Source organism: Cricetulus griseus, chromosome 6, assembly GCF_003668045.3.
Source record: "Cricetulus griseus strain 17A/GY chromosome 6, alternate assembly CriGri-PICRH-1.0, whole genome shotgun sequence".
In the NCBI taxonomy this organism is placed as follows: Eukaryota; Metazoa; Chordata; class Mammalia; order Rodentia; family Cricetidae; genus Cricetulus; species Cricetulus griseus.
Window position 1 is genome coordinate 35,220,732 of NC_048599.1, and position 26,155 is coordinate 35,246,886.

The 26,155-nt window shown below is 43.9% G+C and overlaps 1 protein-coding gene across 2 annotated transcripts in view; it reads right to left on the bottom strand.

The window, feature by feature from the left end:
• The window catches only part of Pcsk2 (proprotein convertase subtilisin/kexin type 2), a 231,502-nt gene that overhangs the window by 13,635 nt on the left and 191,712 nt on the right, over nt 1-26,155 (bottom strand). For both annotated transcript variants that reach the window (XM_035446952.1, XM_027421639.2), the window contains 4 exons: nt 25,587-25,675; nt 17,214-17,389; nt 7,450-7,665; nt 5,175-5,275 (listed from right to left, as the gene is read on the bottom strand). In XM_035446952.1, coding sequence (XP_035302843.1) covers nt 5,175-5,275; nt 7,450-7,665; nt 17,214-17,389; nt 25,587-25,675 — 582 coding nt within the window. The remainder of the gene's footprint in view (nt 1-5,174; nt 5,276-7,449; nt 7,666-17,213; nt 17,390-25,586; nt 25,676-26,155) is intronic.

Below are 26,155 nucleotides of genomic sequence, written 5' to 3' on the forward strand. Positions count from 1 at the left end.
AGCAGGACTCGGGCGGCTTGGTGGAAAGACTTATTGTTACAACTGGGGGCACTGCTCTCTGGAGGCACTGATAGAATTTTGGGGGCTCTGGTTAGTTCTGGAGAGAGGTGATTATGAAAGAGCAAGCCCAGCACTTCCGCATTCTCTAGCTTTCTGTTTAGTCATTTGATCCCTTCCTCAACCACTTGCTCCTGCTATGACCAGAGGGACATTCACAGAGGCAAAACAAAATGGTCTTGGGCTTTCAGTTCCAAATTGTGAGCTAAATAAAACCTCTTTTCATTAAGGACCCAGTATCAGGTATCTTATTATAGCAAGGGAAAATGAACTAATCTAGGGAAATACTACATGATCCCATTTGTTTAAAGCATAATGATAGAAACAATTCATTTATGCTGTTGGGAATTTCAGCAGGGTTAGTTTTGAGCATCACAATTGAAGGGGAATGGGGGGTTGCTCTTTCTAGTGTTTGCAGTGCAGGATTTCTCAATCTGGGTGTTCACTACCTGGTGTACTTGATGTCTGAATTGGGCTGTCAGTTTGAGGCAGGAACAGAACCTTCAACATATCTGTATGTCCAAGGCACAGGACAGCCCCTTACAATGTTTACCATAGTCTTTGGAAACCAGTGTCCATTATTACTTAGTGCCAGTTTTTAAAAGTGCAAGTCACAACTTATTTGTGAGCTAGAAAAGCAACTTATGGTGTAGGCAGTCTACCTGGGCTGCAGGCTAAAAATCTCTCTGGGGCATTTGAGATCCCTCCACTCAGTCCACATCACAGACAAATTAAATCATAGTCTCTGGGTGTGAGAAGTAGCTGCTGGGGATTGTTAACATTCCCAGGGTATTCTAATAGACAAGACCGAGATGACTGAGAGGTTGACTGATGTTTGAGATCAGCCTGGGATACCTAATAAGGCTGTCTCAAAAATCAATAATCATTAATTGATAAAATAGATTAGAATAGAAAAAAAGACAGTGGACAGATATAAAATGGTATTAGTATTTCCATGAAACATTTGGGGTTGGTGTGTTGGGCTGTAATGCAGAATTAGCCTTTTACTGAGAATCATGGTTTGGGTGGGGGGCAGGGAGACAACCCTGTGAACTTTTGTTCTCTTCAGAAGCCATCCAATCAGAAGGACAAGGATTCTTTACAGGAGCCAAACAATTGAAAGGACAAGGAATGATGTCATTCATTTGGCAAAATTTCCACACATTCCAAGTTCATTAGTTTGAAACTCTGCATCAGAGCCAAAGTGCTCCAGGAAGCCACGCACTCCCCAAACCCTGAAGTGCAGCTTCGAGGGAGAAGGTTCCAAGGTGGGTCAATGCATTTGAAAAGTTTCTGAGAGAAGCTGGTTGTGGCTAACTTTACTGGTTTGCTAGAGTGGGATTCTGAGTTTACAAATCCCAGAAGAGTTGACAAATGAGAATCCGAGGGACCCAGAAGCTGGCCAGCAGGTGGAGGGCTTTCATGACCACCTTACAAAGGTGTTGTGGCCCCTGTGCCTGGGGGATCACCTCACATGCTCCTCTGAAGGTTTCCTCATGAGTGGGCTTGTGGGGGTGGGGCAGAACAGAGAGCTTGTCACTTCTTTGATAAATGAGAACAGACTAGACTCATTTAACCCTCTGTGTGGCATTGTCTGGGCTAGATGTTATGTGCATGTGTGAAGTAAAATTGGGTTCCTCCTAACTGCCTCTCTGAGAAGTTTCAGGATTGATAAAATATACTGTTCTACAAAATAGGCTTTAACACTACTATATCAGCTCAAGACTCACAGGCAACAGCTATTAAATAATAGCAAAGTAAAACTGCAGAATATCTACATTATTAAAGGCTGTTGTGTTGGAGGCTATACGATAACTAACATAACATATTCTTCACTGTTTTGTGTAACAGTTGGGCTACTAGGTCACATGTATATGAAAAGATACATCATATGATGAAATATTCCATACATGTATCTTGAGTGTCTATCACATCAAGGGACTAGGCCAGTCATAGCCTTGTCATAGGAAATTCCTTGTGTGCACAGAGTGTATAGCTTAGGGGACAGGTGGGCAACTCAATATTGAAACAGTGAAAGCTGACATGCTGCATCAGCTCAGGCTGCTGCAGGCCAACTCAATATTGAAACAGTGAAAGCTGACATGCTGCATCAGCTCAGGCCCTGGGATGTCCCAGACAGAGAGCTTCACCGTGGTCCCCAAGCTCCTCAAAGCAGAACCCTTTGGACACTAGTATCAGCTGTAGGTCTCAGATCTTTTGAATCAGCATCTGGGAAGTTATGAGCATGAGAGTTAGGAGTAGATGAAGTCCCAGATGTCTCCTGCACATGCTCATCATAGAGACTATGGGCTTAAGATGGCATTTTTTTTTCATCTTGGCAGTGTCTCTTAATCATCAAGGGGTGGTAAAAAGACTATGTCAGGGCAGACAGGTTTGAATTCCATAGGCTTGCTACCGATTCAGTGCCAGCATTGCCTCTTCCAGGTCCAGTTGTCAGGTTGAAAGAAACTTGAGCTTTAGACTCAAGAACCCAAGAGAGTATATCCCATTATGTGAATTTGGGTAAATTACCTCAATATCTGAGTCCCAGCTTCAGATCTTTGCAATGGGGAAAAGGTCTCAAAGGGGAAGAGGTCTTGAAGGTTTGTTGAGGGGTAAATGTATATTATGTGTGTAACACAGATCATGTGTGCCAAGTATCTCATACAGTATGGGCATTGAAGAAAGAGTTTGCCGTCAGTAACTGAAGCAAGCTTAAGAAAAATAGCTAATGCATTGACAATGACATTTAGCATGCCATTTGAACCTGATTTGGCCTGATTTTTGAATAATTTGCAGAAATCAGAACAGGATATTGCCCACATGGACACTAGACAATACCATGAGCTGTCTTTTTCCTCTTATTTCTTCTTTATTCCTCTTTGCAACAGATGGAGACCATTACAGAAAGACACAACCACTCAAAGTGCAGAGCTGTGGAGCCCAGGCCCAAATGGATACATCTACAAAACACGGGAGGGCCAGGGAACACTATGGAAAAGGGGATAAAAAGACTGTAAAAGCAGGAGCATCAGGACATCCATCGTAAGATTGTGTCTTTTAGCAATGTCAGAGGCTACACCCATAAAGTCTCACCAACATGACTGACCAAGCATGAGCTGAACAAGGATGATGCCACATCCAAGGGATATGCCAAACTGGACAGGGAAAAGCCCATGAGGCTTCAACCCTACACAAAGTACTATAGGCAATGGAGGGAAGCTGGGGGTAGGAGAGGTGCCAGGAAAGAGCACACCAATTGGTTGTCCAATACCAAAGGTCAGTCCTGAAATCATATGTACAAATAGCATTATGCAGACAGAATAGTTTATATTTAGTAATACATATATGCATGCAATAACAATGAGAAAAGAGGCCATGTGTTTGGAGGAGAGTTGGGAGGGGTGTATGAGAAGGTCCGGGAGGAGGAAAAGGAAGGGAGAGATGGTGTAATTATATTATAACCTCAAAAATTAAAAAAAAAATTAAAAGAAAAAATAGAACCTCAGTTGTATTCAGAGCAGCAACATGCTCAGTAACACTACAATTATCAGTCTCCTTTGAAGCATGGGCGTGGCCTTGTGACTAGTTCCGGCCAATGAGAAATAAGCAAAAGGTTTGGGTGGGGTTTCTCAGAAAGCTCATGCAGTAACCATGTGTGCTTAAAGAACAGTGACTGCTCAGTGAAGAATTGAGAATCTATTTAGGATTCCAGTAGGCACATCCCACCTCACTCCAGCTTACTGAGACTGTCCATTCTGGGTGTGGAAGGCCCAGGCAAGCGGCATTTTGCTTGCCTAAATCCCAAGGAACTGAGTTAAGATTTGTCCACTGAGGTTGAAAGGCTGAAGAGAGATGCTTATTTGGGCTTGCCACTGAGTGAGCAAAGCCAGCTTAGATCCCAGGATCTGTGCAGACCATGTGACAAATGGTTTCAGTTTCTGATAACGCCCGACATATGTGAATGAGTTTTGGTTTCAGTGCTTAGGAGGGCAGAGGTGTCTGTCCTTCACAATCAGGTTTTGAACAGTGTTTCCCTCATGGTGTGTTAAAATTTATACCTAACTTTTGTTGGAAGAATGGCCATTTAGGCTGGTACAGAGAGGGGAGAATGAATGATTGCCTCTGTCATATATTTTTGTTTTTTGAGACAGGGTCTGTCTATGTAGCCCAGGATGACCTCAAATTCCATATTCCCCTGCCTCAGTCTCCTGAGAGCTGGGAGTTCAAGCCTGCACCACTGTGCCTGCTCGTTTGCAGGCTAGAGAATGTATTGAAATCGTGGAGATGGACAAGCAAGTCTGTCTGGATACTGATGCTAGAGACCACGGTTACCTAGCAACTTCTGACAAGATGGGAACTTAACTCTCCTACCTGGGGAGCCTGAATCCAACTTCTCACAAGGTGCTAAGTGATCCATTCTCTGAACTCTCCATATAACCTGCATGCCTAGTAGCATGACTTCTGGAGGCCAAAGAACATTCTTTGACTACAAGTCCAGCTTCTGGTTTCTCAGAGAAGATGAGCAGCACCCTGGCAGGTATTGCCACTGATGCTTAAATCTGAGCCACACCTAGGAGGAGCCACAGGTGGCCTCTCACAGGAAATGATCTCTTATCTGCTACCAAGAGGGCTTCTCAAGAAAACCCATTTCTTGGTCTATTCTGCACAACTACACCTGCTTTGTCTTGGTGCAGAGAAGTGGATTCTTCTCACATAAGAACTATTCCAATAGTTCTTCATTTAGCCAACTAAGAGCATTACTGGAGTGAAATAGCTGTGTAGTTTACAGAAAATAAAGGGGGATTTCATGAAGGAGGACATATTTGTGTGCTGTATTTTGGTGTGTAAATAAGTTGCTGTTTTGTACTGTGGGTTTTGGAGCCTTCTGCTCTTCCAGGTATATAGTTGTACAGTGTGTGTGTGTGTGTGTGTGTGTGTGTGTGTGTGCCATTTAAGGACCGAGAGCCATTAAAAAATGTCTAGAAGAATTCATTAGCCCTGACATTCTAGCTCTCATATCCACTCCTGTCTCCGTGGACACCTGGCATATGAGTGGAGAGGCTCACACTAGTTCACCCTTCAGAGCTGTCCTCCCGCTCAGAGGTGAAACATACTTAGCCTCTAACGCCAGTGCAAACACGCCAGCTGCCTCAGGAGCAGCTGCAGACGTCCCAGAATGCCTCAGAGTACAGTTGCCATACAAGTCTGTGGTGGCCTGGAAGAGAAGATAATGAGTAATGAATGAACAAGCCACACTGTTAGAAACTTAGGCAATGAGGACCAGGATAGTGTCTATTTATCTTATCTAAACTGTTCTGAATAGTCAATAGTCAATGGTGGGTTGAGTTGCACCAAGCTTGGCTTTTGGACTCATCATTATGAGATATCATGACTTGCACCAGTGTTTCTTTTTTCTTCCAGAAGGAAAAGGTGGTATTCCCAACGTGGGAAGACATAAGTATACAGAGAAAGGGCAGGTTATTCAAAAACAAATACTCCACTCTATCTAAAACTTACACAGTGATTCTGAGACGACATGCCAAGAAACCCTGGTGTGTGCTGGTTACCTCCCCAATTTTATTTAGGAGGTATATGGGTACCCGGGTGTTAAAGGACTTTTCAGTGAGAACAATTTCCTTTTCAATATTTGTGAGAACTGGGTTTTCATTTCGATCATGTATAAACCACAGAAATTCTCCCGCTACAGGGTTCTCAGGAGGGCTTATTATTTTGAAGAACAAAGGATTAGGAAGGTTTAAAGGTGGTGATCTGAGAAAATTACAATATTGAAAAGAAAGGCCCTTCCCAAGCCAAGTAGAACAAGTGTCATAGATAAGGGCTGAAGAAAAAAACCAAACAAACTCATCACTTGGGGCCTCTGGGAAAGGGAATGGGGCTCTTAGAGGATAGAGCCAGATACCACAAACACAACAGGATGGGGGCTGCCCTCCATTGTTCCTTTCTGCTAGGCTCTGGATGGACCAGAGGGGCTGAAGTTCCATTCTGCTTGGGAAGAGCTGGCATGTCCTGGTCTCTAATCTCAGGAGGCCATCCAGGAGGGCCACAGAGGCATGAACAGCTGTTAAAGGCTGTGAGCTTCTTCTAGGCAAAAGGTTTTTTTTCCTCTTTGCTCGCCTGCAAGGCTGACTGTATGGCCAAGGATGAGAGCCCAGAGGGGAATGTAGAGTTGAAACCTTACATGGTAATAATCACTTTGTTCCAAGCTCCTGTCCTCTTGTGTGGGGAAGTTTCAATGGCTGTAGGTGGCCAGTCAAGATTTACATCAATGACTTTGCAATCATATGCTAACTGGCCAACTTGGAGGACCAAGGAAAGACTGGAATGTAAGCAAAGTAACCAGAGAGGAAGAAATCCCAGACGTGTTACTGTGCTCTGCAAGGGAGGGAAAGTTTACTATGACACCTGGTTGCCTAGAAAGGAAGATGGTTTCCTCAGGGAGAGAGAGAGACAAAGACAGAGAGAGGTAAAGAGAAACACACACACACACACACACACACACACACACACACACACACACACCACACACACAGAGAGAGAGAGAGAGAGAGAGAGAGAGAGAGAGAGAGAGAGAGAGAGAGAGAGAGAGAACCGAGAGTGCGTGTGTGTTTTTAAAGTCAGGAATCCATTTTATAATATGATGAATTCTCACCTTTTCCCCTGAGGAAACACACAATTGGGCTCACCTTTAGGAGGGTTAAGGAGCCAGAGAAGTCCACCCATGGACACTATTATTTTCGAGACAGGGTTTCTCTGTGTAGCTTTGGAGCCTGTCCTGGAACTCACTCTGTAGACTAGACTGGCTTTGAACTCACAGAGATCCGCCTACCTCTGCCTCCCAAGTGCTGGGATTAAAGGTGTGCACCACCACCACCCCGTACTATGGACACTATTACTTTTATTATTTTGCTGTACTGGGGGATCCAACCTGGGGTTGAGTATATGCTAAGGTAAGAGTTCTACCCCTTGCAGCCTCCCTCCCTCCTAGTGTGGTGGTGTTCCTAAACACAGGGGTGCTTTAATGGGGCTTGTGGTGTGATGTGATGCCTGAGTTCTTACAGTTATCCTCCTCATAAGTGAGACGCCAGGAAACCTACTGATAAACCAGAGCTCATCACTACTTGTATGCCGAAGCAAGACGACTCAAAAGGAAACGCACAGAAAATGAACTGGAAAAGGCCGGTCATAGGATCTTGCTTCCCACCTGCAGAGGGTAGGTCTCCACCTAAGCACAATTAGACATGAAGAAATGGGATGTTCTCCTCAGAAGCTGTGCTAACTTAAGAAGAGAAGAAATAGAGTGGCAAGACCGATATGTCACAGAGGAACACCTGGTTCTAAGCAACTAGACAGGAAGTAGTTTGCACGTACCACACCAGCCTCGGGATTTCTCTTCCTCCCGTTGCTGAAGGTGGATGCCAAGGTGGAGGAACAGCTCTCATCGTACAAGGCAGTCCTACCGTCGTTGATGGCTGAGTTGATGGAGATCGTCCACATACTTGAAGCGTAGCCATCACAATTGCAATCATCATAGCTGCCGCCGTCCCCGGAGGCCCACACATAGATGCTGCCTTTGCCTCCACGGCCCTGGTAGATCAAGGAAGATGTGGTGCCAAGTCCAACATTGAGCAACCAGGAGCTGCAGGGTTCTGGCCTGCGGGTGGGGGAGGGTTTCCTGCCCAGGTAAGGTCCTGGCCTAGGGAGGGTCAAGATTTGAGCCAATGCTACTATGCAATCAAATAACTGAATTTTCATTTTACCTGGGCTGGAAACCATATTCATCTGATGGGAGATAGTAGAAATGACCACCCCCTCCAAGAACGATATAATATAAAGTTGCCAATTTGTAATTTTAACTTAGAATAGCAGGTTAACAAAGGCTAGAAGCGATGCTTTAAAGTTTACCAATAAACTGATTTTCAAAATGCTATGTAGATAGTACATGCTTAATATAAAAAGTGTCAAAGTGTACTGAAAAGAAAAGTTAAACTCCCCCAGGGGCAATCAATGTGATGTTATTCTTACATGTAAGTGTTCAGTGAAATTTAAGTGTACATGTCTATGATTATATTAAAGTACATAAGATGTATATGTAGAGATAGGAACCAAGTATATGTTAACCAGTATGATATAAAAATTTACATATGTGTATAGCTTTAAAAATCCAGTTGGTTATAACAGAATCCTACTGGAAATGCTACATGCCATTTGACATGTGCAAAGGACCAGCTCTAGGAATAAAGCCTCAGGTGAGGAAGTAACAAATAGCCAATGACATCTGAACTCAAGAGGATAGCATGGTAGTTATCCCATTTGGCCATCAGTTACAGAAAACAAGCTGTGTTACAAATGACTCTGAGTCAGTGTTGCTTCTTTCCTTGCTCTCTATGAGTATAGTCTCTTGTCTGCCTTAACCAGGATTACGCCACTTGCTTCTTGCTTTCTCCTCTGCTATTCCTAAGGCAGTGGAGCTGGGGGTGGGGTGGGAAAGTGGAGAGAAGGGTAGCCATGCAGTGGGGGAAGTGAGGGGCAGGTGTACAAGCTCCCATTTCTCCATAACTTGGTGCAGGGTGGCAGGATGACCCTCTGAAGCAATGGTTCTCAACCTATGGGTCATGACCCCTTGGGGGAGTCACATATCGGATATCCCACATATCAGATACTTACATCGAAATTTTTAACAGTACCAAAATCATAGTTATGAAGTAGCAATGTAAATAATTTTAGGTCACCACAACGTGAGGAACTGCATCTTTAGGAAGGTGGAGAACCACTGCTCTTAAGGGAGGGGTGGAAGAGAGGAGGGAAGGGGGAGGGAGAGAAAGGGAGGGAGAGAGGTGGGAAGGAGAAAGAAAAAGAAGGGGCAGCAGGAGACAGAGAAAACCCCTGTGTGGCCACCATGGGTCTGTGGTTCCGATTCAGTGGTTTAAGGTGGAGATGTCATTAGAAAAAGAGGGACTGGATCGCCTCCAAGGTCTATTTCCTCTTGACAAGGAGAAGTGGCATTCTGAATTTCTTCTAACAGGATTGGGAATTAATTAGCCTGTGACTGAGTGAGTCAATAAGCCCACAAATAATTGACCACAAACTGGGAATTGTCTTCGGATTCTTGGTAAATCTATACAGCTGAAAGACGCCATCAGAATAAGCAATTGCTCTTGGAAACCAGGACAAAGAGGAAACAGATGGTTTCTGATGTTGGCTTGGAGGGACATATAGTCAGGTTCAGATTTGGGCTCAATACTGAGACAACCCTCCCTTACGAGTCCCTGAGCAGGCTACCAGTGAGTGAAGCAACCTTGATACAAGGAAGCACCCTGGTGTAGGGGGTGTCACTCTGACCTTTACTTGCATAATTCCATGTATCAACATTGTTCGTAATAGGACTTTGTAGCTTTGCCCAAGAGGAGAAGGGGTCCCTTCTCTTCTCCTTGTATCCCGACTGGCTTCATGTCTTGATCTGACCATCAAGATGTAAGAGACATCAAGTGGGCAAAGATTCTAAGCCCAAGACTTAAGAAGCCTTGTACATCTCTGCTGTGTCTCAGAAATTTGTTATACAGGGCAATGAATCTGATTTAGCCTGTCACAGAGCCCAGGCCAATTCACCGCCCCGACTGATGGTCAATGTTAGAGCTTCCTTAGACCAGCCAGTCTCTAGCTTACCTTCCAGTTGATCACAAATGCATGAATGAGGCTGTGGGAGGGCACTGGGCTGCAGAGCAGCTGCCACTGAGTGGAAGTGAAGTCCTTACTTTGTAGCCTACCCTAGCCTTGTGGCCTTGAACTCACAGAAATCCTCCTGCCCCAGCCTCTCAAAAGCTGGAATTACAGGTATGCACTACCACATCGGGTTTTCAACTTGACATCTTAGTACATTAACATGCTTTAAAAATCATTTAACTTTTTATTGTAAAAATTACATGCAATATAGAATAATTGAAATATGAGACTATGGAGAGGAAAATAGAAATTCTTTATAACCTGTGAATAAATGATTCCTACTGTGATTTTGTGGGTTCCTGACAGTTTCATATAGAGAGGGAAAGTATTAGAATAGCTTCAGAAATGAACCTGGTATAATAAAATAGATTCACTTTACTTGGCCTGTTTAAAATGCAATTTTTACTATAATATAATTAACATTTACTCATATGATTAATAATATTCTAAATTATGTTTTATTAGTCTCACTGAATAGGCATTTAGCAATTTATTCTCTCCTTTTTAGACTTACATGGAGGATTATTTATAATTTTCAAAAACTGTCTAATTTTTCAAATATATGTAATTTTATATGTCTTTTTTTAAAATCTCTGCTTACTTAGGTGGAGTTACTAAAAGAAGGAATTTTTGATGAGAAGGAATGCATGCTTGGAGTCTCTGCATCCACATAACAATATTATTGTGCTTTATAATGACTATAGCATTAACACATATAAATAATAAATGCCAATATAAAATATCTTTGTTTTTATGGTGCTGGGAATTGATCAGGATTTTACACATGCTAGGCAGGCCTATCCTTCCTGACAGGGGCTCATGTGGCGCAGGCAGGCCTTGAAATCCTTATGTTGTGGAAATGACTATGAACTCCTTGAGTCTAGACCCTCTACCTTCTTCTATTTCTTTATGTCCCAGAAATGAAGGGAAGGATTGTAATAAGACGTGAACCGTTTCGGAGGTGGCTGAGTTTCAGGCTTTATGCCAAGCAACCCTTCTGAGTTTCATTGGGCTTCAAAGGATAAATCAGGACTGGTGTCCCTGAGTGCTCCATGGCAGGAGGCATCTATCGCCTGCTGAGGCCCTGCCACTGCTGCCACTGGATCTGACCTGTGCTCTGATTAAATTTCATCAAGCTGCACCAGGGCTTTGCCTGGCCCACACCTGATTAATCACTTCCTCCTCAGCCAGCCCTCTACTCCCTACTCCTGGATGGTGGTGTTTGAGCCATTCTTTTGCAAGTGCCTCATCATCTTCATATATTCTAGTGCGGAAACCTGACACTTGTGCCATGCCCTCTATCCCCCTGTCCTCAACCAGCTCCAAGGATGATCTATCAGCATTCAGTCTCATCAGCACCACAGAGAATTCCTGCTGCTTGTCTTTAACTACTCATAACTTATTTGCTCTCTCTAGTAGCAGTCCTGAGAAGAGATTAATAAGGGGTTGAGATACAGTCGTCAGAACCAGCTAAAATGTTCCAGGCTGTCCTGGGTGGCTGTATGCCATTTATGTGGGAGAAGAGCCTCATGAGTCCTCTGTCATCGTCAAGGTTCTCTCACACTGTCTGAATTCTTTTTCTGCTTGTCAGAGCAAAAGAAGATGCTGGAGGATGAGATGCTGTGTTCTCTGGTGGCTTGTGTGTTGCCTCATAGTCTCCTCGAAGGGGCCACATCTGTCCATTCATACAGTGAACATATGCTCTCCAGTGCTCTGTCTGGAGAGTGATGACTCTAAGTCTCTGATTAGATTTTGCTCTTGTGACTATAACAGATGGCACATGTCATCCCAGATCCTTTGGACCTCAGAACTTCTTGTACTTGGGAATTTTCAAATGCCAATATGGACATCTCTTTGTCTTAGGGCTATTTCCCAAGAGGCCAAAGGCTTCTCCATGTACCTGCCCTCTGGCTTCAACTGCTAAGGCATTGCCACCCCTGGGAGTAAATCTCATCCAGGGGTTTCTGTCTTAGCTGCTTTGCACCCAAACAGGATAGCTTTCCTGTGTGTCTGCATGGATTTCTGGTATCTTATGATTTTAATTGTTCGTGGGGGTAGCTGGCTTGAGTACACAGCCTGAGCTGACCCTTCGTGGTTCTCATCACATCTCCCCATCACTCCTGGAACTCCCTTTGCCTCCCAAATAACATCAACGCAAGCCTTGTCTCAGGGTTTGCTTTCGGGAGATTGCAAACCAAGGCTGTGTTCCAGTTTGGCTTCTGTTGCTGTGATAAAACACCGTGACCAAAACAACCAGGGGAGGAAAGAGTTTTGTTTCAGCTTACAGTTTGTAGTCCAGCCACCCCCCCCAGCTTGCTTTCCAAGGCTTGCTCAGCCTGCTTTTGTCTATAATACCTACAATGGGCTGGGTCCTCCCATATCAGTCACTAAATTAGAAAATGAAGCTTAGGTCTGCCTACAGGCCAGTTTGGTGGGGACATTTTCTTGATTAAGATTCTTTCTTCTCTAATGACTCTAGCTCCTGTCAAGGTGACACAAAACTATCTCCTGTCAAAGTGATGCAAAACTAGCTCCAGCCACGGTGACACCAAACTAGCCATCACAGGTAGAGATTAATTACTGTCTACCTCACCATTTGGGATCTCTGTTACCACTTCCCAGGTAGGCTGTGAAAAATGCTTTAACTAAAAACCCAACATGTACATGACCAAGTTAAAGAGTGAAGACTGTAATGAGGCAAGGGGAAATGATTTGTTCTTTTCCCTTGATGTGGGGGAAATCAAACCCAGAGCACTGTGCATGTCAGGAAAGCACTTGGCCCCAACACAGGTCTCCAATCCCTTTCCTTCCATCTTGCCTGTTCTTTTAGGCCTAGTCAAGCATTTACTGAAAAACTTGGAAGAGACAAACTGGCGTTTCTGAAGATCCAGACAAATGAGTTTTACGTGTGAAGCAGGTAATTGGAAATGGTAAAATCTATGGCAAGCAGTGTGTGCCTGTTAGGGATCTCTTACCACTTCTTCATTTCCTTTTCATTTTTATGGTTATTATATTGGTCAAACGAAACCTATATGCAGGGTGTTACTATCAAAAGACAAATGTAAGAATTGCCTTTGTGTACATAACTGTTGGGATTTTGTGTGTGACTGCATGCCACCTTTCCTAGGTAGGGGTTTCTTTCGAGTAAATCAGATAACTGAACTGAGGAGGAGGAGGAGCCCTTTGCTTTGGCATAATATGCCATCACTTACAACATCCCCAAAACTGTCTAAGAAGTGTTATCCTGAAACAAAATCTTGTTCCCACAGCCTGGGCAAAAGCCAAATGAGAAGACACGTATTCCCCACCACACCAGGCACTTTCCTCTTCAAAGTATTTTCATGCTGTTGTCTGAAGATAAGTCATGAAGACTTTTCTCTTGCTTTTCAGCAATCTGGGCATGTTTTGCAGAAGCACTGCCCTTGAAAAGGCCTTTCAGGTGAAGTCAGGGAGGTTACAGCTGGAGCCGAGAGAGTGGGTGATCCAGCTCTGAGATGTGTCGTTCGGAAGCACATTAAATGACAGGAGCCACCCAGGGGTGCCTTGTTTCAAGTGCATCTGCATTGCAAATGTGGACAGCGGGCACTTGTCACACATTTGCCTGATTCTTCCAGCTTCAGGTGCCAAAACGTACCATGTCTGCTGGAGAAATGAACACCTGCCAAATGTTCCCCTAGACTCCTGCTGTCTGGTCCGGGGTTGGATGTCTGCTTTTTTTCTTTTTCTTTTCTATGTAGTGAACCACGTGTTAAGGAAGCAAGCCACTGATGTGTCAAGAGTTCCAGCCTTGAGTATGTGAAACAGGGCAGCGGCACCACCTCCTGCAACCAGGTTCCACTGGTAGGCCTTTGCCTTGTGCCGTTCTACTGTTAGGGTCCTCCACACTGATTAGGTTTGGCTCAATTTCAATGGCAGATTGCCGAAACATTTTGCTAGTTTCCCACCAGGCCCCACTCAATGTAGGAACTGATGTTTAGTGGATGGCATGAAGCTGTTTGCTTCCAGGACTCAGTGTTTCTTCAAACTTGTATTGAATGTATGGGAGACAACACTTCCTTAGAGTGAGGTCACGGCTTACTTAACAAAGCTGTCCTCCACAGTTACAGGAAAAGCAGTGACTCAGTTGAAAAAATTTGCAGGAATTTGTCAATTTGCAGAAACCCAGGGTTCAGGGTTTCAGGTGCTTTTATTCCAGTTTTTCCCCTCCCAAAGGTAACTTTCAGCCTCACTAAGGCAAGGCTGTCTTTACTTACAGGGAGAGTATGGTGTATGCAACTTCTAAGACTGAAGGAAGCCAAGGTTGTGTTGGTGAACAACAAATTCTCTGAATGGGGTTGTCAAAGCTCTATTTGCCAACTTCCTTGCCTGATTTCAAGCTATCAGTGTGATGTCATCAAGAGCAGCTCCATCACGGCACTAGACATACAGGAACGTTTCTGTCATTAAGATTAAATTACAGCAATCCCTTATACCTCTGACAAACCTATTGGTGTCATCCTTGTTCAGCTCTTGTTGAGGCAGTCATGTTGGTGAGAATTCATGGCTATAGTTTCTGATGTTACTAGGAGACACAATCTCACAACAAACTCCCTGACCCTTTAGCTCTTGCAATCTTCCTGCCCCCTCTTCCACAGTGATCTCTGAACTGTAGATGTGGGAGTGTTTTGTAGATGTGTCCATCAAGACTAGGCCCTACAACTCTGTATTTTGATTGGTTGTGGTTTTCTGTGGACTTTTGAATGCTTGCTCTTTAACTGTGATACAGAATGAAGGAAGATGGTCTTTGGAGTTTGCAAAAGAGAAGAAAAAAATACTATTATTGGACCAGTGATCAACTATCTTGCCTATAAAAGAGAGAGTCAAGAGATATCAAGGTGACCTGGAATAGTGACCAGGTCTTTCCACAGTGACAGAGTCTGGTTAAACACTCCCTTCTGATTTCCTGTTCTGAAATTGAAAGAGTGAATTACTTTTCTAGGACTACCATAATAAAGTATCACAAACTAGATGTTCTAAACACCAAAAATTAATTGCCTATCTGCTCTGGAATCCCCTGGAATCTAATTGTCTGGGACTGAAGTGTCAGCTGAATCTATTTCTCTCCAGACCTTAGAGGGAGGCTCTTACACACACTCCCCAGTCTCTGGAGATTTCCTGGCATCTTGGTATTCCTTGGTTTGCATGTGGGCCCTGAGATCTCTGTCTTCATTTTTGTGCAACATTCTCCTTTTGAGCATATTTGTGGGCAAACACTAACATTTTTCATTAATAACTAAGTATTTTTTTCCTTATACTGGCTTAGTGGCCTGGCCCACTTGACATGCCTTCATCTTAACTAATTATTTCTGCAATGACCTGAATTTCAAATTAGGTTGTATTTTGAGACACACAGGGTTAAGACTTCCAGAGGAGAAAGTGGGCACACTCTTCAACCCTATAACAGAGAGGGACATATGGTCTTATATTTCTGTTCAGATCTTTAGCAGAATTCAACAGTACACAAGAGATTTCTCCTTTAGAGGATGGGGAATATCAACCATCATGAGTTGTTCCCAACAGAAGAGAAAAAGAAGGTGTTAGAAAGGTCACTGTCTTTGGTCCCTTCAGATTCGGAGCCTTTCAGACAGAACCACATTATTTTTGAAACCTAGGCTTGGGGAAGGTGTGTCTCCTAATTTGGGGCCACGCTTTTCCTGGAAGCAGTGGGGACATGTAGCACAGAGGCTGCCAGGTTGTGCTGAGCAAGGATGGGAAGGGAATCTTTCCACTACTTGAACACATGCCCTAAGGAGAAGAAAAGATGGAAAAGGATGAGTTCTGAAGCCAGGGAAAACCGGGGTGAGGTGGCCTAGCATCCTAGTGTGGGTTTCTGTACATCTTACAGCTATCTGAGGCCCAGGAGCCCAACTCTCCATCAGCCATGTGAGGACCTGCCTGAATTACCCCATTGCTCTAGTCACTCCTGCCTTCTCAAAAGATGTCCTTCAGCTGAGCTACCTGATGTCTGCTCCTGGAGCATAGAGAATAAGCAGGACAACAGACATCCATATGACCCTGCTGCTCCCTGAATGTAAACTGTTGACATGTCCTTTCTGTTTAGTGTGTGTGTTTAAAGGGCTATTTTAGAGTCTTAGTATCTCAGGGTTATGAGGCATGGATTGACAGCAATGCCCCTCAGCCCTTGATAGAATCTTGTTAAAATAAGTATTGGCTACAGCAGGGAGGCTGGGCTGAGCCATGGCATTTCCCATCACTCCCCTCTTCAAGGCTTGCCAGTGGCCATGCTTTAAATTCAGCAACACAAAAACAGCTTGTGAAGACAGTTTGGGCACTGGGGCTTAAATCACAAGTACTGTGGCACTTCAGGACCCAGGAATCTGGAGAAAAGTCAGGGCATCTCCAATGTGCCCTCTCTGAATTCCTGATCCATGGAACCCACTTCTAAAAGGCTGTGTTTGTGCCATGAGATCTTAGGGTAGTTGACTAAGGGAGGGCAGTGCATGGGACTGTGGGCATTTCCCAGTGCCATGACCAGATTTTACCAAATTTACATCTCATAACAATCCCAGTCCTTTGAAGGATTCCACATATGATTATTTTCTAGGCAACAAAGCAGGCTAGGCTAGGTGAAATCACTTGCTGTTAGGTTCTCGGGGACTAGAGATTGGAATAAGGTCTTGGTCCATGAGTACTCTGCTCCATGAACCTGGCTCGTGTCCTGACTAGATGACCCTTGCCCTATAATATTAGGGAGCACCACTTCGTTAAATATGAAGCTGAGCCCGTGTTGGACACTCCAGCTTGGTGTCTTCTCTTTGGCACTGTTTATCGCTGAGTTAATATCAGGAATCAATGGCCACAAAATTCATTGCTCAGACCTCCTCCTATAGAAGCACTGTGGCTTTGCTTGGAAGCTGCTGCCCCTGGATCTGCCATTTATTGTGGGCAGAGACCCCACTTGTTTGTGGGCTGCCTCTGGCTTTCTACTGAGCATGTTGTGAGGATGGCAGTGCTGGCCCATTTCTGCCCTTCATGGGTGACTTCACTTGAAGACAACCTGTCAACTCTGCAGAAACTTCTTCAGGGTAGGACTATGGTTTCAGAGTCATCTTCTGCAAACTTCCTCTTCTGTCCCCATCACAAAGGTCAGGCCCCATTCTTATCTAGCCTTCTTTGACTCCATTGTCTCTCTTCCACATCACGGTTGCTTGGAATTCCCTCCCATGTGCCTCTTGCACCACTAAACCCAACTCTGTGCCTATCTTCCACAGGCTCTAAATTAACACGAAGAGTTATAAACCCACTCCAACCCCACCCTGCCACTTTGTCCTCTGTATTTTTACCACCACTTCACCCTCCATGTCCTACCTCATGGGTGGCCTGGGGTCTTGTGGTGACAGGAATGTCTTTACCTTGTTCACGCCATCAGCCATGGCTTGGAGTGTGAGCTCTCGGGGCCCATCAACTGTCTTCCCATTGTCTGTGGGGCCCCAGCTTGCACTGTAGATGTCTATCATTTGAGGCATGTGACTGATGGAGGAGGCCTCGATGATGTCTGTCATAAAGGGCTGGTCCAGCATCCGGATACCTGTGCACAGAGGTGAATAGAGAAACAAGACTTTGGTACCTTAGCTCAGATGACATCAGGGTAGAGAAAAGCTTGGGTACTGGGAGGAGTTGGGGACCTTCAGTGCCCTCAGGTCCATCATGAGTCTGAGGGTCAAAATGGTACTCGGATCACCCTACCTACTCCTTTTCAGACCCCACTCGTGTCTTTCCTTGAGTAACTATTTGAAGAAAAAGGCTATTTTCCAAACAACATTTATTTGAATTCTTAATGGGGAGACATGATATGGAAGGGCATCATTACTGGTGGCACTCCAGTCTCCAGTGGCACAGAATTGACCATTGTCGGTGGGGGCCAAGGTTTCTGGGGTGAATGCAGTTGTGAGTAGAAAGAAGCCACCAACACTTAGCAAGAAGCTCCAGGTTGCAGAGAGCAGGGGCAGGGATGGTACAAGAGGTGAGATATGAAAAAGAGGCACTATCAGTTCATCATAGTTAGAAAGAATATGAGAGGACAGAGCTGGAGCAGGTTAGTATAGATGGTTAGCAATGGGGTGCGAGATCGAGTATCTCTCGAAGTCTGTTATTCTTTGATGCCGTTTGGGTGCCATCTTGCCAGGAAGGAGTAGAGCCTGATGTTCAGGATTGAATCGGGCATATCAGAGCTTCATACAAGGATACCAGGGGAAAGGACAAAGAAGCCTCTGATTGTGACAAACTCACTGATCATATAACCCTCTGGCTGATCATATAAGGCCTCTTCAGTGGTAACTAACCAGCAGCCAGTGAGATGAGCCAGACAAATGCTATAGATGTTGCTGATTGGTCTATACTGCTCTATGTAAGGCTTTGTCACATGGGATATGTCAGCTGCAGCCTAGAGCGTTGGGCAGCTGAACGGACTTTACCCATCGGGACTACTGTGGTTTGAATGTGTCTTCTAAAGGTATGAGAACTGAGGTGATTAGGTCATTGTGGAAACCTTGCTCTTGGAAGGGATTAATGTAGTTCACATGGGACCCTGGCTAGGTCCCATGAGAATGAGTTGTTAAAACACGACCAAAACTGAATTCCCTATTCTCTGGCTTCCTGTCACCAGATAATGACTCTTGTCTGTATTTCTTCCATGTCCTCACTAGAGACTGAGCCAGTGGGGTTCCCTGTTCTTGGCCATTCATCTTTCAAAATTATGAGCCAAATAAACTTGTTTAAACGTAACCTAGCCTCAAGTATTTTCCTATAGCAACAGAAATTGAGCTAATACAAAGATTATGAAGTGAAGGGCCTAAGCTATGTTCAGCCAAAATTTGGATACAAACACTCCATTCTTAGTCCCTATGAAGCCATAGGGAATTCACATGTCACAAGTCAAAGGACATCATTATGTAAGGACATTATTTCTTAAACACCATATGCAAATTAATTTAAATAAAGACCACTTAAGTTCTTTGAGGGCACGAGGAGTTGACAAGATATTGTTTTCTTTTTTAAGGCCTATCCTTATCTCAAGAGGCTGGGCATTCTCTCTTTCCTCTCTAGTGAGTGAAAGCCACTCCCCATGCTTGTATCAAAGCTTCTCCCAGAACCCCATTAGCTAATTGCAGGGGTAGCAGTGCTTTTTGTTCTACCAGATAGCAAGGCATCTGGGTACCCGGGGTGTGGTTACTGTGTTTACATCTGTCCCTGAGTTCTGCATGATGCTTAACATGGGCATTTACCTCCAGATTGATGAATTCTTAAGTGTGAATGTCTGTGTCTGATGTTATTCCTTCCTTTAGTTGATTTTCCTCTCCAACAGAAACAACAGGTTCAGAAGAACAAGCAATAAAGGCCATAGATGACCATTAATCCCTCTCCCTCTGCCTCTGCCTTAACCCCTACATCAGGTCACCCATTTACGCCAACTAGCATTCAATTATGAATTTATATTTTTTCTTTGGGATGGAGCTCATTTAGATTAAGAATTGGTCTGAACTTTTTAAAAGTTGCATTTTTCAGAAAGCTTAAAAGTACTTTTTTTTTCTTTTTTTTGTTTTGAGCTGTATAGCTTTGGAACCTATCCTGGAACTAGCTCTTGTAGATCAGGCTGGTCTCAAACTCACTGAGATTCTCCTGCCTCTGTCTCCCACGTGCTGGGATTAAAGGTGTGGGCCACCACTGCCCAGCAAAAGTAACCCTTTTTCTATGGACCCTTGTCTACTCTATTTATTTAAGAATGTAACTGGGCACAGTGGTGCATGCCCGTAACATGTCTACTCTATTTACTTAGGAATGTAGCCAGGCACAGTAGTGCATGCCTGTCATTTTCTTGCTTTAAGGGGAAGGTTCATATGCTTTCAGATTCACTTAGTGCTAGACACTCAGGCCTGAACAGCTCACTCTAAGAGAAGCAACTCAGGAGATTGAGGTAGGAAAACTGTAGGCTGAAGGCCAAACGGGCTACTAATTGGGATCTTGTTCCAAAATAAACGGTAAAAAACAGTGGTGTAGCTCAGTAGTAGAGTGCTTGCTTAGCATTTACAGGATCCTGGGTGCAATCAGCAAGCCAGCAAGAATTTAACATAGAGACCACTGACTACAGAATAGACTGAACAGAAAAAAATATAAATGAAATTGTTTCTGCTTTGTGGGTGGTAAATAACCAGAGAGGTCAGCGTTCTATTGTTTTAAGAAAGTGCATATGCTTTTGAATTTGTCTGGTACTAATGACCCAGGTTTGAGGAGTCAACCTCAAAAAGAAGAAAGGCCAAAGTCGGCCTTTCCTGTCCCACCAGGTGTCTGATAGCAGCTCTGGGTCTGTCAGATTCAGTGTGGGGCAGATGGCTGTGCCTTGAACCCGTTTCCTCTTTACAACTCCAGTTCCTTAGTGTCCTTCCTTCTCCATCCCGTCATGAGTGCTTTTTGTGCTGAACAGGAACACAAGCGCTGATGTGTATTCATCTGGCTGCTTCAGCATTGAGGGAGGCAGGGGCTGCTGCAGACTGAGATTTGGACTCATTTGGGAGAGGCGAGGATGGGGGTGGGGGGCGCACAGACTGAGAGCCTGACTCATTCATATTCTCAGGGCCAGGCTCTTGGCATTTCTTTTAATCATGTTAACCTCAGGAGGACTGAGGCATGCATTAATTGAATGAGATACAGTATTAATTCTGCAAATGACAGCTCTATTAGTGGCCAAGACACAGGCTCAGAGTGACCTGAAGGCTTTTAGGGAGGGCCCTCCTGTCTCCCATGTGTTCCCAGATGCCCTGTGATCTATGGAAGGGTAGTGGGAGAAGAGTGTCAAAGGATCTGAGAGTCAGTGTCTGCACATGTCAGATGCTCTACTGATTGACATGATAGGTGAGGCCCCCCCAGGTCTGTATATCTCATTAATGGTCATTTGTACTCTGCCGTTCCCTCCATTTCCATGCATTTAGAGGCTGTAGCTACTTCCTTGCTTAGCCTGAACCATGATGGGCCTGGTGCCTGGGGCTGCAAGGGTCCGACTGATTCCAGCAGAGCCCTTTGTGTCCTACTCCTGTCACCTGAGGTGTGCTCTCATCTGACACCAGTGCATGCTGTTATAGATCACCTGGCTGCCTCAGTACTGGTAATTGGCATCTTCTGTGCTCATGAGTATTAGCCCTGGAGGCTAACGAGTAAGTCCATGCCCACCCAGCCTTTAGGGTCTGAACAGTCATCAGTCATGAAGCTTATGATGATTTCAACTGGTTTGCTTAAAACAAAGAACCCCAGATAAGAAACATATAAACTCACCAAAGTGTTATATAAATTATTGGCCAATAACAATGAGGGAGAGATTCTGTGTTAGGTGAATAACAGTATGGTTTTCATAGTCTTTGAAAAATTTGTGTTAAGATTGCCTTTTGTTTTTAATTAACACTAAAATCGAACACCATCATGGACTGCCATGAGATATTTTGATAAGCACGTCTGTCTCTTCAGTGTTTATTTATTTATTATTATTTTTTTATAGTGGGAACATCAGCTAAAGGAGATCTCATTTCCTGGGCAAGCCCGTCTGATTTGAAAAGGAAGGCGGCTAAGGCCAAATCCACTGGGGCCTACTCCACTTTGGGTCACCCTGGGACGTCCAAGATGGTGTAGAACTAACTACAGAGCCCATGTGCTGTCTCCCATTTTGCTTACTCTGTCCTGTCACCATCTTGCTTTATGATGCTCAGAGTGAAAATCATTATGTCCCATTGTCTTGCTCCTCCACCCTCTGTATTGGAGCTGGTATGAGGGAGGTGCCTTTTTTCTGCTAGTCACTGAGGATCCCCTCCTGCACAACAGTGGTGGACTACATAAATAAAGGTGGGAGGCAGCATTTCCCCAAAGGCTTAGCATAGCCTCGAGTTTTCAGCAGCATTAGGCTGACAAACCAGCAAGTAATGTTATTGGAAGGTTTTTTTTTTTTGTGAATCTATTTATTTATGGCTGATACATTTTAAATTTTAATTTTTTCTCAATCTACCCCTTTTGGTGTGTGCACGTGTGTATACATGTGTGTGCATGATGTAGGCATGTCTGCATGTATGATATATGTGTGTGTGTGTGTGTGTGTGTGTGTGTGTGTGTGTGTGTGTGTGTGTGCCATGACATGCATGTGGAGGTCAGAGGACAACTTTCAGGAGTTGGGTTCCTCCTTCCCCTCTGGGTTCTGAAGACTGAACTCAGGTCAACAGGTTTTCATGGCCAGCAGTTTCATCTCCTGAACCATCTCTCAAGCCCAATCCTTTTGCTGAATAGGTGAAATGTGGTTTAAAAATGAAAATTAAAAGTTAGAAAAGAAAATAATTGGATTTTCTTCTTACAAAATCATCCCCAAGAAAGACAGTTTCAAAATACATAAAATTGGCCTTTCTTTTCAAAATTCATAAAATTAGAGAAATGGTTAAGGGCATATCAAAAACTAAATTGAAATTATTGAACCTTCCAGACTATAATGATAAGCCTGGGACACCAGTTTCCATGTTAGACAATTACTCTTCAGGAGCCAGCCTGGTTGGAATTCTTCCTCCCTCTTTCCCTGGCTGTGTGGAGAAGAGGTAGTAACAACCGTGTCCTTAAAAACTAGATGTCAGAAACCAGAGCGTGCCCAGCTTTTAAGGTGTCCGTCCCTTTAAGGGGATTTCTAAGGGTCATTCATGGGCTGAGCAGAACAAATGAAGAGGAAGGAGCTGGTTTCCAGCCACAGAGGCTTGCAATTTCATCCTGACCCAGCTACATCAGTAGAGCTGGAGTTTCCTAAGCAGGGACACCAGGTGCAAAACAACCTCACCGTTTACTAAGATGTGGTCCCTCTATTTAAATTTTGCCCGTGACATGTGCTGTATAGAGATGTAATAATCTGAGGGAATTGTAGAGAACATTAAATAAGGAAAGAGTTTCACACTGTGCCTCACAGAGAGGCAATAGGCTGATTGTTATCATTAGTTTTATAATTGTCATTATATAAGTCTCCATGGGTATTTAGACTTTTAGAGTCTTTTTGGGTCCTGATATTTTGAGACTCTGAAAATGAGAACCCAGGAAAAGTCATACACTGTATTTTCAACACCTGAGCCGCAGGGATGCTGGCGGGTGGTTTTGCATTCTGTTCTGCCTGGAGGGTCCCAGGGCACTGACTGTGCAAAGGGCTCACTAGACTGGCATCTCTGCTGAAACCTGAGCAGTTCCCACTGATGTCTGGTTACCAGACATACCTATAGTATATTTGAGATGCAATGATATAGGAGTATCTGGAGAAGGCTCCTGATCGCTGGTAACAGATCTGATAAGGCAAATTAGCAAAGGTTGATGGCTCTGGTAGGAGGACATCTTTTACCTCCTGGGGTGAGTGGCATTCCACTGCCTTTGTGCCTTTATGTTCCCAATCTCTCAAACTTGCCTACCCATTCTTTCATGAACTGACCATTGGTATCTTAGTGTGTTTATCCATTGACTCCCTCCCTCTGCTTCCCTTCCTTTCTTTTTCATTCTTTCCTAGTATTCAGAAAATAGGATTTGTGCATAGACTGTGAGCTGGAGTCTGATCTGGATTCTGCAAGAGCTAATGTAAAATCAAGTAGACAGAGATTGTCTTTGTGGAGACTGTGGCTGCCAAGTGAGAAGCAGAGATCAAGTAGCCATGCATGGCACAGATGACTTTAGGTGTCAACTTGACTGATGAAGGAATACCTTGGGAATTGTCAAAGCATTGCTTTGGATGTGTCTGTGAGACTGATTCCAGAAGTGACTGATTGAGCCTGAGTGGCATAAATGGAGGAAGATATGTCCTCAAGGATAGTGGTCAATCCTAGCCATACTTTCTAACTCATATTTCACGAGGTTTTACCCAAGTTGGATTTACCCAGAGATTAACTTATATGCGTATGGAAAGTCAATATACAACAGACAATTGCACATGACTGTAAGTGGGAGTTAGTTGCTGCATAGATGGTGTTGGAAACACTGATTTACTGTTTGGAGAAAAAGAGAACTGCTAGTCAACTTAGCACTGCATCTGCAAAAATAGATTCTAGGTGGCTTTGTGTCAAAGTTTACACTGACTGAAACAAACTCATGGTCAGTTATTTATGACCTACCAAGAGTGCTTGAACAGCAACAGGAAACATGAGCAAATTCTGTGAACTGAAGAGCTGGACAGGCAGGACACAACTGGAGAGGTGCTTAATGTTCTCTTTTCTATTTCACAGTTTCATTAAGTAGCATTAAGTCGGCTTCTTACTCAGATGCTTCTCATTCAGCCTCTCATGTTCTGAGATTATTGGTCTGTGCCACTAAACTGCGACAAGCTGTTTTCTTTCTTCTTTTTGAGACAGCTTGAATCAAAACCCATCAAGTGTTCCTACCAGTGTCTCCCTGACCATCACTGAACATCTGAATGCCGCAGACTAGCAATTATCCCAGTTGATCACCAGGTGGCGCTTTAGCCCTCCATAGCATAGAAAGTTCCTTAAGGAAAAGTCTCTGGAAGAGTTTGGTTCATTTTCAGTGACACACACACACACACACACACACACACACACACACACACACACACACACACACACACACACACACACACACCACACACGAGACAGCTTTCATAATTGTGAAGCTCAGGTCCTTGTACATAAAAGGCGAGCCATTTATGGATTATTGATCCATAATTGATCAATGGAGCCAGCCTCCAGCCCTCCAGATTTATTCTTTTGTGAAATTCTGCACCCAGTTCAGGCAGGTGCTTCTGCAAGCACTCTGAAAAAGCTAGGGGTTGGTTTGTAGAAAGTCCATTTTCTTTATTTAGGTCCCTAAATATGCAAGTGTTGGCTCAAAGTAGGCATATGGTTCAATAAATTTCTAGGAAAGAAATGATCAAGAAAATTGTTAAAAAGAAAGACAAACAAGACTAGGTGACTCAGCTTGACTGAATTAAGAACCAGTTTGGCCCAAACTTAGAACAAGCAGAAAACATTCCATTCTCAGGCATCTTATTGAAAATGTCTGAGTCTGTTTGCCTTTTTCTTTAAATCTCCATTGACTTTCCTCTTCCACTCCTAAAGCCCTTGTAAAGAGAAAGTATAAAGTATTGGATCCAGGGGGTTTCATAAAAGGTTCCAGGTGGATCATGTCTTTGTAAAGAAGTGGTGGATCATATAAAATAGTTTCAAGGCCACTCAGCATCTTTAGAAATAGTCCTCTCATACCTCCTCATGTTCTATAGGCTATATTTGATTCTCATTAAAGCGTTGTTGACATTGACACAGTATTTTAAAGCAGTGACTTTGCATATTTTAAAGTAGTGACTTTGCATTAATATAAAGGTAAATGCCAGAAATGATCATTTTTTTGCTGTCAGAAAACAAGATTGTGGTTACTCTTGGGTAGGTATGGTTAATACTGGGGGCAGGATCATGAGGAGGAGGGCTTTGGGGTCTGGTTAGATTTTGTTGTTTACATGTGTGTTACATTTATGAAAATCCATTCACATTTGAGCTATGTGCTTGTGATCTGCCTATTTTTCAGTGGCTTATGTTTAAGGATATTGAAAGTATGTTGTGTGCAGGTTAAAATGAAATGTCTTTCCCATGCTTGCTCTGCCTATGGGTCTCAAAATTCCTTCCCAGTGGGGTAATTTTGCTGGGCTCTGCAGGATTGGAGATCAGAGTGTGACAGCTCTTAGGGCAGGCTGTCCAGCCTGGTGCCTGTCTCTGGCAGGGCTGGCTCACCTGCCACCTTGGAGTTGTATGCCACACCGACTCCACAGATATTGTTGCTGGCCGCAGCAGAAACTTCTCCTGCACACCTAGTTCCATGGCTGTGGGGAAAATAGACACAAGTCAGAAAATGGTCAAAAGCATTTGTAGGGAATTTCTTCAGTTATCTCTGCTGGGAATAGCTTAGTCTTTAATGATTCAGCTGAGGTTGAGCCCACCAATGGCTCGTCCAGTTTTCTATTGGTCCATTCTAAAGTCCCCTTCTATTCTCCTCCATTTTCTCCAGTGGCCTCCCTGACCCTAGGTTATTTCTATTACAAAGAGAACATTATCAACTATGACAGTTTTTCTTTACTACAGTGGAAAACAGGCAGGTTTCCCTAAAAAATGAAACACAATATAAAATAGGTATGTAATTGGGATGGAGAGATGATTTAGCCATTAAAGGGTAGGCTAACAACCAAAAAATAGATGTGTACCAGCTGGTGACTGATCAACTTGGGTTCTTTGGAATGACTAGGATCCATGAGTGGGTAGTTACTTCCAAGGGTGTCTCAGCATACAGATGTTGCCTATTAATG